We start from the raw sequence: 15,770 nt of genomic DNA, 5'->3' as shown, positions 1-15,770 counted from the left end.
AAAATAAAAAGCTCAAGAGAAGTCATGGAGGGTAGTACACGCTTCTACCACCTCTTAAAGGCATAAAAGCATCTTCTTTCCTATTTCTGTTGTGCTGTGTGGTTACGGATGACATTTCTTCAGCACAGGCAAAATAATAACACTTTATTAAATTTCTAATATCTGATCCTGGAGAAATAGAGGTTTAAATGAGTTTGTGTGTAATTCTTGTAATGTATATACTTTTTTAAACAGTGTGTTACAACCTTGTGGGTTCAGAAAAACTTCATTAATAGCTCACTTTCCACTACTGGCACAGTAAAGGATTTTTGTAAGTTAGACTTTTGTACTTTTCCAAAAGCTGTCTTTGGAGCAACATCAATATTTTACATTAGATTTACAGCGCGCACTACCATGCATATCAAATCTGAAGTGGCTGAATGCCCATTTTCAAATGCTTGTAGCTGCCGTTACAGAAAACTGAATTCAGCTGCATCTTGAAATTGCTTCTGAAATTCTTTACAAACATTGAAGAAGACTTAATCCATCATAATATTATTCATGTTCCCAATACTTATATTTTGAAAACCTCAACACAACAGAAATTATATGAAGAGTTCTTATTTGACATATTAAAGACACAATGTTTTAAATTTCATTACTGCTTTCTTGACTGTGAGTCACAATTCTGTGATGATCAGGTTCTTGTGCTGAATTGGGAATGTCTTCACCGGGATGAATCTATTGTTTCCTTGCTGAGTTTGGCGGTTTCAGTTTGTAGCCTGCTTAAAAGCAGGAAGTTCTGCTTAAAAAATTACAACAAACAGAAAAGCCTCATACCTCAATCTTTGCAGAAAAGAGCCCTCTGAGCAGGTGTTAAGAATGGCACAGATTTTCCACACAACCCAACAAAGGGGCTCTGAAAATGCAGAAAGAAGCTGGCAGCACATTGCAACTGCCTGTCAAGAGAGGCTGCACCCATTCTTCAATTACCTGAGCTGCACCCCTTAGTGAAGTGTTTCTCTTCAAACCAAGAGAAGAAGGAACTGAAGGATGTTTTATACCAGGAACTTGACAGTCACAGAGTGGTTATGGGGAAAAACCACAGAAAATCACCATGTAAATGCTTTTCCTGCTTCCCAAGTCAAAATTGCTTTTGGTGCAATGAATAAAATCTACACTTTATCTACTACATAGCTACATACTATCAGGCAGCATGTACATGCCATTATTTCACTTACCAGTTTGCTGTATTAACCAAGTCACTGTCATGTGGTGTAACTGATGTGATATTTTGGAAGCAAAGAAGAGAATTTTTGCTTTATGTTTTTGCCTTAGGTAAAGAACAATGCACATCTGTATACTCTAACACTTACTTTATGAAGCATGTTTAGTGAATTAGAAAAAAATATTCAAGATTTGCAGAAGAAATTCCTTTTATTATACAAAATATTTGTCAGCTTTGATACCACAATTTTTGAAATTGAACTTATAAATGTATAGGACACACGTATACACATTTACATAGATGGACTATATATGCTACTTGAAAAGAATTTTCAGTTAATTTGCTAACTAGAATCTGACTGTGACTTTCATGATATTATCTCCCCTGTATGTGAAGTTAATGACCTATTTAAGTATATTTGTAGCAATTTGTATGTCCTGTGACTATATTTCACAAAGACATACTCTGTTTTGTGTTATTTACACTAGAAAGACGTACTATGCAAAACTTCTCCTTTGTTAAAAATCACTTTATCCTACGTATTTAAATTATTTCATGCTTTCAAAAGGCACAATTAAGTAGCTAATGAAAACTTCCATTCAATGTTACACATAACATAAAAAGAGAAAAAATGTTTGAGACATCAATGATAATATTTTAAATACACTGGCACAGGAAAGTAGATGTCTTTTTGCTTTATTAAACTGACAGTTCAGTTCTGAAACTTTATTTTGAAAAGATTTAAAAAGGATTTGTGTCTTTAGAAATAAAAAATGTAACAGGCATATCTAAAAAATGTAGAAGAGAAAACCTGATTGTTACTACTAATGAAATAGCTGATGACAAAATAGTAGTCTTTTTGATTTTGATCACAAAAAATAAACTGGTAGTGACAGGATATGATGGATAGATTTGACATCCTGGTAAATCACTGTCATTGATTCAATTATTCTAATTCAGAATAAAAGCTGTATACAGTATGTGTTTATGCTACAGTGGAGTTTTTTAAGTGATTGACATTCATCATATTAGTTAGACAGTTTTAAAAGCTATGTCTTTGTTTTACACAGCGTTGTCAAGAAAAAAATAAAGAAGAACCTGGATTGCAGGAGAAAAAAAGCAAACCACTTAACCAGCTCTTGGTTCCAAACCCATCAAAATAAGTTACCGTTATTGCATCCTATTAACATGTTCTTTGAAGAGTCAATTTCACTCCAGCCATGTAATACACTATTATAAAGACGAAATTTTGAAACTGTAATGCAATCTTACAGCTGGGTGGCTTGGAACTTCTGCAGAGAAGAAGGTATTACCTTTCAAAATGGAAGTCAGCCTCAGAAGAAAGAATGCAAACCACTTTAATTTACAGGTCAGCTTCACCTTACCATTCTTTTATTTGATGAAATACATGCAGAGATACATACAAAATAGTTGGAAGTTCACAAATTGTATATCTAAGGGTACAGAAGCTGAATTAGTTGTATATTCTGCCCTGCTTTAGACCAGCATGCTGTGATACCCTTCCCCAAGCTCAAATGCACTCTTCTGTTTTTCTAGCATTAATGTAGCTGTCGGTTTGAATTTCAATCTTGAATTACGTCTGTTGACATAATTTCATACTGCTGACTTCAATTGTTTAGGATTACTGTTTTGAACTACAGAAGGAAATAATTTCTTTTCTCTATGGCTAGTAAATTCCATTCAAGTGCATTTTAATGAATGTAGTAAGCCCAAAGGCAAAATAATGATCTATAATATACTGCTGATTAAAACCCCCACCATTCTTAATTACTGATGTATTAGAATAAAACCTATCTATCTTACATATTTTAAATTTATCTTACATATTTAATAAACTAATGTAAATATTTCCTTCCATTAAAGAGTGGTATTTCAACTACAAAAAATGCTTTAAAACCTTAACTGTGTAGTTTGCTTTTGGAATAACACATGGCAATGCACTGCTTAATTTCATTCCTTTATTTCAATGAATCGTCCAACTTATTATTTGTACAAAAAATGGCATGAAAGTATATAAAAATTCCATTGGAAAAAACAGCCTTTTTTTTAAACTGTAAAAATGACCCGATCTAAAAATGAAATGGTAAGAGTAATTTTTTTATTTTAAGGAAAGGAACGAAATACTGCATGTTTACAGTCGAGCAGAACAATGGCAGGACCCAACATAACAGAAGTAAAATCCAAACAAGCCCAAAATTAGTTAAAAAAAACACAAAACCCAGAACAAAAAGAAAAAAAAAAAGGTGGCACCATATGATCACATGTATTTTTAAAGACTGCTGGGTCAAATCATTAAGAAAAATATTTATATAAGTCATTAACACTCATAATTAGAGTGTCATACAAATCTGAGTGAAACTGCTAAGCAGAAATCACTAGAAGTCCAGGTGCTTCTTGCCGATGGCCATAGCACCACATCCTGAGCTCAGCAGTTTGGCGGATCCTGCCAGCTCCTGTTTGCTTGTGCGGCTCACTGTGTCTGACAAGTCTGGAGGCAAATGCAGTCGCTGTGGCAGGAGGGAGACAGGGAGAGAGAGAATATAAAGACAGGAAAAAAAAGAATAATTGCAGAATTTATTTTCCATAGCATATTTCAGAATGCAGTCTTTTTCCTGACTGATCAACACACATAAAACACTCCCTAGACGCTCTTTTAGGCTGAGCTAGGAACAGTTTTGTATGTTTTCTATACACTAGATTCTGTAAATTGGAATATATTTTTTATCATGAAAATCTAAACAATATCCAAATGTCCTCGAGGTATTTAATTATATCTCTGGGCATTTTTCCTTTAAAAACAAGTGTTTTGCCTATATGTCACCCCCTACATCAAATCCTTTGATTTCTATGGCATTACAATATAAGTATAGTTTTGTTTCAAACATGTATACTTTGTGGCATGGTCAGAAAATGGAGAGGGCTCACCCTGGTTGCAGCATTATCCTGCTAAATGTTTCTTCTTCATGTTCTACTTATAGTTGCTGATAAAACCAAGCAGTGATAGTAGTTGTATCTGTATAAGGCAACCATACATGCTGATCAAACCTTGCCATCCCTTGTTAGTTGTAAGAACATTATATCCAGTTTACAGATGAGGAAACTGAGACACAGGCTACATGGTTGTCCACAAGCACACAGTCCTTGCATAATGAACCTTATTTTTCAGCTATGACAAAAAATATTTCAACTCTCCCTCTGAGGTTCTTTTACACTGGAGATAGATACACAAAAGACATGACATTACCATTTAGCTGTGGTAAAGTAAGGTGAAAATGAATGTAAACCTGAGGCTTTATTTGGCTTGCTTTTGGACACAGTGCAGTACTGAAAGCTGGTGAGATGAAACAGCTGAGCATCTCCCACCCAGTGCAATAATTTATGAATCTGGTATCATGGAAGAAGCATATTTCTTGAAAGATTTAGTAGGCAAAGGCTAAATTGTGTGGCTCTTCCTTTAGAATGCACATACTTCTGAAGGGAACAGGATAACAGCAATGGCTGTTTAGGAGCCATAACTGTATTAGGAGGCTGTGTGGGCTATCTGTATTCTCTGCGTTTACTATGGTTTTGCTTTTATCACAATGCATAAATATAGCTGCCTTTATTCAACACCTTTGCAACATTTGTGGGATAAGAATGTAATTAAAAATATTTATTTATATTAAATATTTATATAAGAAAAATCTGTATTTACAGATGTTCAATTCATTGCTAGCTCTGGGATTACAATGAGCTGTAACTTGAGAGGTGCTCCAAAGTGCTTCCGACCACCAGCTACTCCTGGCTGTGGGCAGTGGAGGGAGAAGAATGTTATTTATCTTCAGTATGGGAAGGGAATGCATACAGTAACACATGTGGAGTAGGAAAGCCTGTGCCCAGGGTGAGATTACAGTCCTCTGCACTGAAATAGGACAAATGTGTGTGTTTACTTGTAGCACTTTGCCTGTGAAGCACAGTATGTAACAAAAACCCATCCCCTGTATATATAATTTAGTAACTTTAGCTCTTACATGTCACTGTATTAAAATCAGTGATGCGCATGGTATCCTTCACTTACAATTCTTTCCTTATTCCTAAAAAGACTAAGCATGGCTGTGGATGTGAACTGTGCTCCATGATGCTGCATTTCTACATCAACACAACACAAACCAGGGCATGTGCCTATCATCTTGTTTGTCTGCTGAGAAAAACATTTGGGAGGAAAGAACCAGCATACAACTTGGATTGTATGAGGGGGGCTGTGACCACCAGAAAACAAAGGATGAGGGAAAGCCGGGAAGTGCAGGGGAGCACTTGGCACATCTTTCAGTCACATTTTCTTTCCAAAAAAGTGTACAGTACTCTGCTAGCAGGGTACAGGGTATCTGGTATGTGGGAGGTGCAGAGACAAGACAACTAATCCAACCTTCTCCCACACACTGTTAGCATCTCTCTGCTCCCACTGGGAGCAGGAGAGTTCGCTTGCTCTCGGGAAAATGTAGTTCCACTGTCTTCCTCCTGCAATTAGTGACCCTCTTGCCAAGTCTGCCAAATGAATTCAGAGCAAGGTCATGAAGAGCAAACAGAACTGAAACTCGGCAAAATCTTCTTACGCAGGGACTGACTAATACCACAGACAGGGAACAACTGTAAATCCTGCCATGCTGGCCTGGACTTCAAATGTGGTCCAAATGAAAAAAAAAAGTCCTTGATGTTTATAAATTTGCAAAGGCTCAAATAGGAAAAGGAAAAATTAAAGATCCTCAGACTGGATGGTGGGACTGAACTAGGCTTTTATAAATGTGTTTGTTATAATGCAGTGTTTCATTATACACACATATACTCTTCTTGCCCCATCTTAGTGAGGAGGATGCACACTGCTCACTTAGTGACTAGCTATTCACTATTCCATTTTCTTGCCACTGTTTACTCTGAACTTTTCTGATATATTTATCGTATGCTATTCAAGCCTTGTTCTAAAGAGAGAATGGTTCTGAAGAGAGAATGGCACATGTCAGTATGCAGCACTAGAATGCTTTGCAAATACCGTTATTTTCCTAATATTCTTGGGAGATAAGGCAGTAAAGTTACCTCCATTTTAGGGACAGGAAATTGAGGCACATAAATCCCATGGCAAAGTTGTCTAATAATTTCAGAAACACAAACTGAGGCATTTAGGACTTGCTTTTCCAGAATGTTTGGCATTGTACAGCGTTTCACATGATCAAATGCTAACTTTATTTGCAGCTGTGAGTACCTAGTAATTCTTCAAGAACCTCCAGTTAGGCACTCAGAAAGCAAGAGACAGAAAATAAGAGTACAGAAATAAAAGTGCTGGGTTGAAGCAATGTGATCACACAGAAGCTCAGTGGTATAAGCAGAGACACATCATACTTTCTACAATATCCTTCAATTGTCTTAATTATGAGGCCATCCTTCCTGCAATCCTTGCCATCTCTACAATCCTAATTTTCAAACATGACAGCAAATCACTGGTTCTCCAGGAAGCACATTTTACTGTGTGTGCCACATTCATCCTCAGATCAGATGTATTTGGAACAGTAAACAACACTAGAGTCCTCTGAAAACAACTGAGTGTTACCCTGCCATTAAGATCTGATTCACAGTGCACACACACATTTCCTCTGAATAAAGTCTAAATAGGCATTTCAAATCACCATTCCTTACATTTCCCTTTTGCAGCTTAAAAACATAAAAATGGCTGCAAGTATTAGTACTATTAAATATTTTAACATCATTAAAAGTATTCTAAATTATAAACCACAAACTGGAAATTCATTGCATGGCATTACTTAGACATCCACAGGTTAAACAAAAGACCTTTATTTTTGGCACTGATAGAGACGCAGTGGTTCCTGGAATGAAGGCATTAAGTAATAGCACGAATAGGTGATCCTTTTCGAACACCACCATTAGAGAATGATCAGACATTTTCACAGGTATGCTGACCACAGAAACCAATTACATTTGAAGTTCTAATTTAGGACCAAATGTTTTCTGGTGGCCAGACTCTGCTATTTCTGAGGCTATGACCTCCATCCCTTTAAATCTCTCTTATCAGTCTGATAAGAATCAAGCTGATTTTGCTCACATTGGCAATCCCAGTCTCAGTTTTCTGCGTCCAAGTGCTTAATTTCTGCTCCTGCCAGTCCTGGCTTTCTCTTGCCCATTTCTGCCAATATTCCATTCCCTGCTGCTGTTTATTCTTTTAAATAATTGAAGATTTTCACTAAAACATTCCAGCACATGTATAAACACAAAACTTCCTGAAGCCTACAGCAAACTGGCAGGCCAACAGTATTTTAAGGCAAAATGGTCATAGGCTGGCAAAAGTAAATATGCAAGTGAAAAGAGGAACCTCTAATTGCCTTCCGTGTGATAGTATCTTAAGAGCCTGTATCAAAGAAAGGTAAACTTTGTCCGTGTGAAAAACTAGGGAATGCTGGAGTAAAATTCCTTTGTGCAAGTTAATTGTGTATCTGCATTACTATAGTAAACAACCTACATGATCACACCCTTTTCACCCATGCAGGCTGTTAGGAAGGTTTAAATTTAGGATCTTCAGAATCAGACTCTAAGCTTCATCGATTAAGAAATAACTGGCTATGGAAGGAGGCGTAGCCAGGGAAGGGGCATGATCTGAGTGCTGGTGCTTCCCGCCTGAAACAGAACCTGAAGGCTTTGCAGTGATAGGGAACAATTACACTGAAGCCAGCTCAGCATACAGCTTTAGGGCATGCATTAGGAAAGGAAAACAGTTGAGACAAAACTTATTACATACTTGGCCCCTGCTCCTCCCTCTGCCTGAAGAAAACTTCTAATTACTTTATTTGTTCTCAAGGGGGGGGGGGGGGGGGGGAGTAGCAGTGGAAGATAAGAATACGTAAAATGACAGGCCAGAAGGGACATTGAGTAGTCAGTTAGTCCAGTCCCAGCACTGAGGACCAAATACAGTACTGATAGTTTTCTGACCTGGTTTGCCTTAAAAAACTGGGATGCAAAGATTCAAGTCATGGCTATTCTATTCACGATGAACTTCCAGTCTGCTGGTATATTTGGGTGGAGTGTAATCTATTTTTTAAACCAACAAAATCCCTAGCAGACAAAAACACTAGCAAGTGCTTTGCCAGTGTAGCTTATTGTATCAAAGGGATTATTTTACAGATTTAGTACTAAAACTAACCTTTCCAGTGTAAGACTTTTTTCTCTTCAGCATTAAGAGGACTGACCAGCAGTTTTCCTAACAACCTTTCCTGATGCTGATTATACCTCATTACAAAATGCACAGAAACAGTACGCAGGTTTTAACTGAAAGTAATTATTCTTCATATTATTAAAAAATCATTATAATATTTTTTATGCTATTATAACTGCAATATTGTAGCAAACAAATACATAGTAACATGAGTGATGCAAAACCATTGAATCTCATAGAAAAAGAGGTGGTAGTTAATTCTTAAGTTCATATATATTAAAGTAATTCCACTGAAGTTAACCTTATGACTCTGTGAACAGTTATATGAAGTTTTAACAACTGAGCCCAAACTTCCCAAAATTAAACTATAAAAAAAAAAATCTTTACTGTGCAGTCTATTTCGATCTTTGACCATAAAATAAATGCTTATTAGTCTACTACGGCTGCAGTCCTGCCTTGGGGCAGGGAGATGGGTTAATGACCTCTCTAGATCCCTTCTAGTTCCATTTACTGCAACTCCATGAACACTGAAGTCACCAAAGCTGAAGGGATTTGGTTTAGGGGGAAGAAAAATTTTAGGAATGCTGGGAAAATGAAAGATGCAGACTCCTAGTTGGGGAGCTTTATACCCTGCTTATTTCTCTTTGAAGCAGAACTCTTGCCATTCCATAAAGCCCACACAAGAGAACAGGAACAGTCTGTGGTACAGAATTGAGTTCCTGTTTCTGTTTCCTCTTCTGCTTATGATGCCCATAATGCACCCCCTGCATTATGTTTTCCCTTTTCTGCCTTTTTATTAATACTTCATTTATAATCACCAGTAATTATTTCTATTATCATAGTACCTAGACTTCAGATTTTTATATACCTTCACTGGAACTGCTCTTCTTATTTGGGCAGTGGGGGAAGGATTTAACAGGTGGCTAAGCCTGCCAGGGACACTGAGTGTACCTTCAATGCAGTGGCAACACGTGGCACTGATTCTCTGCCATGCTCTCAGCTACAGCTTCAGGGCCATTGTGATGTGTCTGTTTACATGGTGAAAATGTACTGAATGAACAAGTTTATCTGATGTTCTCACAGGCTGCATCTTGCAATTCTAACTGAGGTAGCTGCCGAATGGTTACAGACTTCTTAGGAGATACACATTTCAGGAGCATCTTAGCCTTGCCCATCAGTGACTTTACTGCTTTCTTACCAGGTCATCATCAAGCACAGTAACCAACTGGTCTTCACAAGAACGAATTACTACCTTTGGGCTTAATATCAAAATGCATGTGCAGGTATGAAACAAAGATGAACAAAGATATTCAGGCATGAAGCTAAATTTTTTCAAGAGAGAAGAGTTCAAATATTTTACATGGAGATGACTATATGGTCTGGCCTCTTCTCTTGTAAAGTTTGACAACTGAGACACTAGGTATGTGTATTATGATGAAATTAATTAACTTTTATATGATATGTAGTCTACTGGAGTGACACATATGCTGACATAACTTTGCCACGACTCACACAATCTTGCTAGGAAAAGATATAAAATTCTTACTAATGCCACAAAACCTAAAAATACTTCCTAGTGAGAAAACAGTAAGCCCTTTACCACTGAAGACATTATAATCTTTCACAGCAACTGAAAAGTCATTCCAATAGGCCTAGACCTGTGTCATGCAGAAATCCTATGACAGTCTTGAAATTTGGTTCACAAATAGTGACAGCATCTCACAATCTATTACATTTATCTTGTGGAGAGAATGGTGCCAAACTGTCCTCCCATAACTGTATTTAGGTCTTAGGCAAGCTATTTTTAAACTCATTTGTTATGAATCTCTTACTTTCCTGTTCATGTTACAATTTTCTCAGTATTTTAAGTAATTCAGGAGACAAACAAGTTTTCTGCATAATGGACATGACTCAGTTTCTTCTTGTTCTGCAATACTTACAGATGCTATATTACCATTTTAAAATCACAGCAATGAATACATTTTCTAAATTGATTATGAAGACAAATGACTTTTAAATAGAGCATTCTAAAATTTTCTACTTTTCAGGTGACTATGATTGACTAATCACGACTAGATCAACCCATGTTAAAATAAGCATATCTATCACATGTATTTCCTATTTTTATTTTTTTTTTAAAGTTAAAGCATAATCTGAGCCATCAAAATTAATCATTGCTAACATCAGGTGTTGAGAGAAGGCTTCCACTAAGAATAGCTGATAAATATACTTCTACCTACATATCCCTGCTTGTCTGCTAAAGGACACATTGCTAATATGAAAATACTTTTTTTATATATAGCTAATAATATGTAAAACACTTGAACACTATTCTAAACCTCTTATTTTCCACCACTTACATAATGTAAAATAAAACCAGGGTAATTTTCATTTTTACCTTATCTGCAGGACAGTGATGTTTTGTGGTGGCTTCCAATACTACAAAGAGATTATTTAAACAGGGACTTTAAAGGCACCTGGCAAAATTAAAACCCATTACTAAACACACTTTTGTGACAGATTTCATAAAAGCTGTTTTACTTTTCAGAATGCTGAACCTTAGTATGTGCCTCTTTAGTGCAGCTTTCCAGTCTTACCTGCTTTACAGAAGCAACATGATAATATCCAGAAGAATTCAGTTCAAACTGTGATTCATTTGGATACACCAAATGTCCTGTCCCCTGGCCAGGAAACTATACAAAGTACTTAAAATCTAAACTCTTGAATCTGAATTTAAAACTTTGTTTATTTAAACACTGGCTGTTGCAAAGTGAAACTCTTTCAGAGATACCTGTACACATAAAATTTAATTCTGTATATTTCTGTAAAATGAATCCCTAGAGGATTTCAGATGGCTGAAGAAGTTCTAGTAACATGCAAGTAGAAATGGGTGGGGTTTTGTAATGCAGCATGCGCAGCATTAATCACTATGTTTCAGTGACAGAAAAGGAAAGTACAGACAATTGTCTGAACAAACGCTTTCATTCCAAAGAAAAACCTCCAAGATGTTTTAAAGATGATTTGCTACATGTGAAGGGACACAAGGGAAAGACAAAAATACCAGGAGGATTTACCTTCTGTGACGCTTGAGAACACGGAGTATTTGGCACCGCATAGTGCCACGCCAAATCACATGTACAATTAACAGACCTGCTTTATACTATGACTGTACTCTCCACAAAATGAAGAAGCTCCCCATGTTATAAGTGGGGCTGGATTAATCAGGGATGGTTATACGCTATCCAAGGACTACAGCTGTTCAATCAGTTGTCTTATCAAAATTCAGAGAAATACATGGTAATCTTACAACCAGAACTGTACTAAATATTTACATAGCACACTACTGAAATAATGATCCAGCTCTGCTCAAGCACATATTGAAACACTGTCTCAGTCCTAATGAGTTTGCAGTCTGAATACACAAAGTAGGTGCAAAGGTAGAAGTGAAAGATAAAGTAAAAGGAAAAAGTCATGATACATAAATAGTGAACTAATTAAAAAGTTTTGTTTTGTGTTTTTTTTTTTTCTTTCCAACTGAAAATAATATTGCACAGAAAGGTGAGTGAAAAAGAAAAGCCATAGGGGAAGAAATTAAGTGACAAACAGCTAAAGAGAAGAGGGCGTGAAGAAAAGACGGAGGGCAGGAGATATATTAACTAGGTGTGTTGAGATTGGAATACATTATCTAAATGTTGAAGGGAAATACTGTTCTAAATTCAAACAGTGGTTGAGGAGTCTGTTTATATCATCTATGTCCAAAGCAAACAGACTAACATTTCGCCTGTAGAGATGTTCTTTTTTTGAATTTCTCCTCCCTGAGCTTACACAAGAGGAGTGTGGGATCCATGATGCAAGTCTGAGTAGTTCTAGGGCTCTCAGGATAGTCGGATGTATGCTAATGTTAATGCCATATTCTCTTCCCTGATGGATTCTTTCAACCTAATTGCAGCTGTCTACAAGTCAGCCATTCAGTCTAACCTATATTATATACTTAGGATAAGTGAATCATCCTTGCAAGTGCTTGCCCATATCTGCTGATTATTCAGGAAACCTGGATATTCAGGAAACCTTAAACTAAATTCTTAATTTGGAGTGTCAAGGAGAAGAATTCAGTACTACAACTCTGTGAAACTTCTCATTGAGACAGTGCCTCCACATCTCTTTCTTTGAATGACAGTGCAACATGCCACACAGTACGGATTTTGTATCAAACCACAGACGGCTCACTGGAAACGTTCCAGAGTTGCTGGCGATGTCTGCGCTGCTCTACAACTTGGGTCTCTCTACTGGGAAGCTTGAGAAGTGTTCAAGACACTGTCTGTACAAAAAGAAGCTATGTAAGTGAGAAGGAGGGAGAAACAGCACTCGGAGACAGGGGCATCTGTTCTAGGAGGTCCAACATACTACAATGTTACTGCCACCTTCTAAAATTTCAGCTAAGCTGGAAAACTGGTAAATATTTGAGTTTGCATCCAAAACTATCTGTTACAGTTCACTGTAATCTATCAGGCTTCTGTCTCATCTTAAATATGTTGTCACTTTTCAGAAAAGTCATTAATACACCCATTTAAACCCACCATTTTATCTGAGGGTGTGCAACGCCACAAATAACTGATAAAATGTTTTCTGTCTCTAGATAAAATGGTTCAAATAGATCTCAACACTTCACAGGTTGTGCTCCAAAACAGGTAACTCTCACTGGCAAGTCTCCATTACAACTGCATGTCAATGCCTGATTTGCCAACTCAAAAAACAAACAACAGATATGCAGACAGATTTCTGAATGGAACAGTTCTGCCAGTGATTGCTAACCCATGCATGGCCTACAACCTTCCACTGGTCACAAGTATCTAGTCTCTAAATCCAATGAAACTGAGTTTAATGAAGTGGTTTCCTAAGAAGAACAGAGGAAAATGGGCCCTGCTCTGAGACTCTGGACCAGCCCAGTTGGACCAACTGCTGCCCCAGTAGTTTTTCCAGATTTTGCATATATCGGCAATACTGATTTCCTCCTATACATCAGCTGAAGAAGTTGTGTGTACAAACATAACATGCAACTATGCATGCAAATGCACACATTATTTCTCACTGCATATGAATTACTGATAATGGCCAATGTGTCTACCTACAGAATCTCTCCAAGGCTGAGACAGCATGAGCGGCACTGTTTTACATTCAACTACAAAATGCAAACCACAGGATTACAGAATCACAGACTGGCTTGGGTTGCAAGGAACCTTGAAGCTCACCCAGTTCCAACCCCCTGCCATGGGCAGGGGTACCTCACGCTAGATCAGGTTGCTCCAAGCCCAGTCCAACCTGGCCTTGAACACTGCCAGGGATGGGGCAGCTACAGCTTCTCTGGGGAACCTGTGCCAGTGCCTCACCACCCTCACAGAAGAGAACTTCTTCCTAGTATCTCATCTCAATCTCCCCTCTATCAGGTTAAAGCCATCCCCCCTCGTCCTGTCCCGACATGCCCTTGTAAAAAGTCCCTCTCCAATGATGGGGTTCTGGTACCTACTGGCTTTCTTGGGTCTCATGGCAGTTCATGTTTCTAACTAGGCTGCATGGTAGAATCCACTAAGCAAGTATGGCAACTGGAAAGGAGCATTGGGCTCAAAGATCTGGCCATGCCTGAGATACAGGAAAAGAAACCACCTATACAGTACGTCCTGAATGCCTGTTTCAAGAGACCACTGTCACAGGTTTGGCAAATCGTTGGTTACGAAACAGGAGCGCACAAGGGGGCAAAACGTAAATACTTGCTGGGGGGGGTGGTATTGTTTTATACTGGGAGTAGCCCTTTGCTCAGTAGTCTACTTACTTTTTTAGGTCAGCTAGAATTAGAGAATTTTCATTGCTAGGCAGCTCAGAACATCTATGAAGCATTTTTGGGTGTTCAGACCTGAAGCATGAGCTGTCTGAAGGGAAGATTCATTGCCCCATGTTACACAGCCTGCCAGGCCTTCCCCTCACCCTGACGGCACAAGGGCTTGGGCAACAGGAAAGCACCTTAACTTTGTGAAGAAACATATTACATGACCAGAACACAATAATTAGCACATTTGTAAAGCTTCAGGGGTAGGAACAATTTAATAGCTTTGTGAAGCAGACTAATTTTCTGCAGCTTTTTATCTTTTTTTTTTTTTTCTTCAATCATTTTGCTTTTCATGCATGGACAAGTTCTTTGCTACAGGTATTTTCTGAGTCTGCCTCACAGGATTATTAGGTGTAGAGAAACAGAAATTATTCAATCACTTTAAAACAGTGCTATGCAAGTGCAAACTATCATTACTAATCTCTGTTTTAAAAGAAAGTATCATTTACATAGATAAAGGTATTGCTGGTTTACAAAATTCTGCACATTTACAGACCAAGGCTGCTAAACAGAGGACCAGTTTGTTTATGTTTGTGGCTTTTCACAAGCTTCAAAATTCTGCAATGGCAAATGCCACTGTCAGATGCTCCATGCTAAGGCAAAACCCAGGCCAGAACAGAAAAGAAGTATTTCTGCTACCAGTGTCTTCTCACCCTAAAACTGTCACTGATAATGAAGAATGCTCAGACCCTGTAACTCCCACGTAAGTCTGTAGACATCATATATTTTAATATCTCTTATTTTCAGTACTAATCCTCCATGACTTATGAGAACTGTAGTTAAAAACTCCAGCTAACAAAGCTTTTTGTAGTGTTATTACCAAATAACCTTAGACTTCAGAAATCACTCAATTGTTATTTAATATCTATACTATTGGATCAACCTGTTTTGGTATGAAAACATACTGTGGCATATATTTACTCAGTGATTGATATTGCTCATACAAAAAAATAATACAAAAATCACATTGGTGATCAGGTGGTGACTCCCCTTTGGCAAACCAGTGCTTTAAAGGAAGTTTAAACACAGAATATGAAGTTGCTGGGAAAGGTTAAAAGACAGGTCATTCTAATACCTTTTTAAATGACTCCAAGACAGCAGGACTCAGTGTAAACTGAAACAAACATATTAAATATGTGTGATAGAAACCGGTATCACATTAAATGCGAAACTTTTGTGACTAAACATGACTGTTTATCTGGAAGCTGGGGGGCGGGGGGGGGGGGGTGGGGGGGTGACGACGGATGAACATTTGAGCAGATTCCTACATCAAAAATGTGTTTTGTACAGAAACTATATGGCAAATTATAGTTATTTGCTTTCAGTCTTTTCTAGCTGTTGTTTGGTTTTGTACTTTTCACGTGTATTTTTTTCATTTCACTTCTTTATTCCCTACTACAAGTAAGTCTCTTTAGAGCAATAAGATCTTTAAAATCCCTTTAGTGTTTAAAATGTCAACAATTCAG

At 37.5% G+C, this 15,770-nt stretch overlaps 1 protein-coding gene across 6 annotated transcripts in view; it reads right to left on the bottom strand.

The window, feature by feature from the left end:
• Positions 1–226: 226 nt before the first annotated feature.
• The window catches only part of ELP4 (elongator acetyltransferase complex subunit 4), a 140,401-nt gene continuing 124,857 nt past the window's right edge, over positions 227–15,770 (bottom strand). For 3 of the 6 annotated variants that reach the window (XM_061462804.1, XM_061462799.1, XM_061462800.1), the window contains one exon: positions 3,173–3,735. In XM_061462804.1, the coding sequence (XP_061318788.1) occupies positions 3,604–3,735 (132 nt within the window). In that variant the 3' untranslated portion in view covers positions 3,173–3,603. Of the gene's footprint in view, positions 765–3,172; positions 3,736–10,821; positions 10,901–15,770 lie in introns of those variants that run through there. The other 3 variants (XR_009745009.1, XM_061462802.1, XM_061462803.1) reach the window with 3 other exon arrangements.

This window comes from Pezoporus flaviventris, unplaced genomic scaffold, assembly GCF_033815535.1.
Source record: "Pezoporus flaviventris isolate CSIRO_AGI_PZ_B2104156 unplaced genomic scaffold, CSIRO_AGI_Pfla_v1 ptg000036l, whole genome shotgun sequence".
In the NCBI taxonomy this organism is placed as follows: Eukaryota; Metazoa; Chordata; class Aves; order Psittaciformes; family Psittacidae; genus Pezoporus; species Pezoporus flaviventris.
Note: the sequence above shows the minus strand (reverse complement) of the source record. Positions and strands in the feature narration are given on the sequence as shown.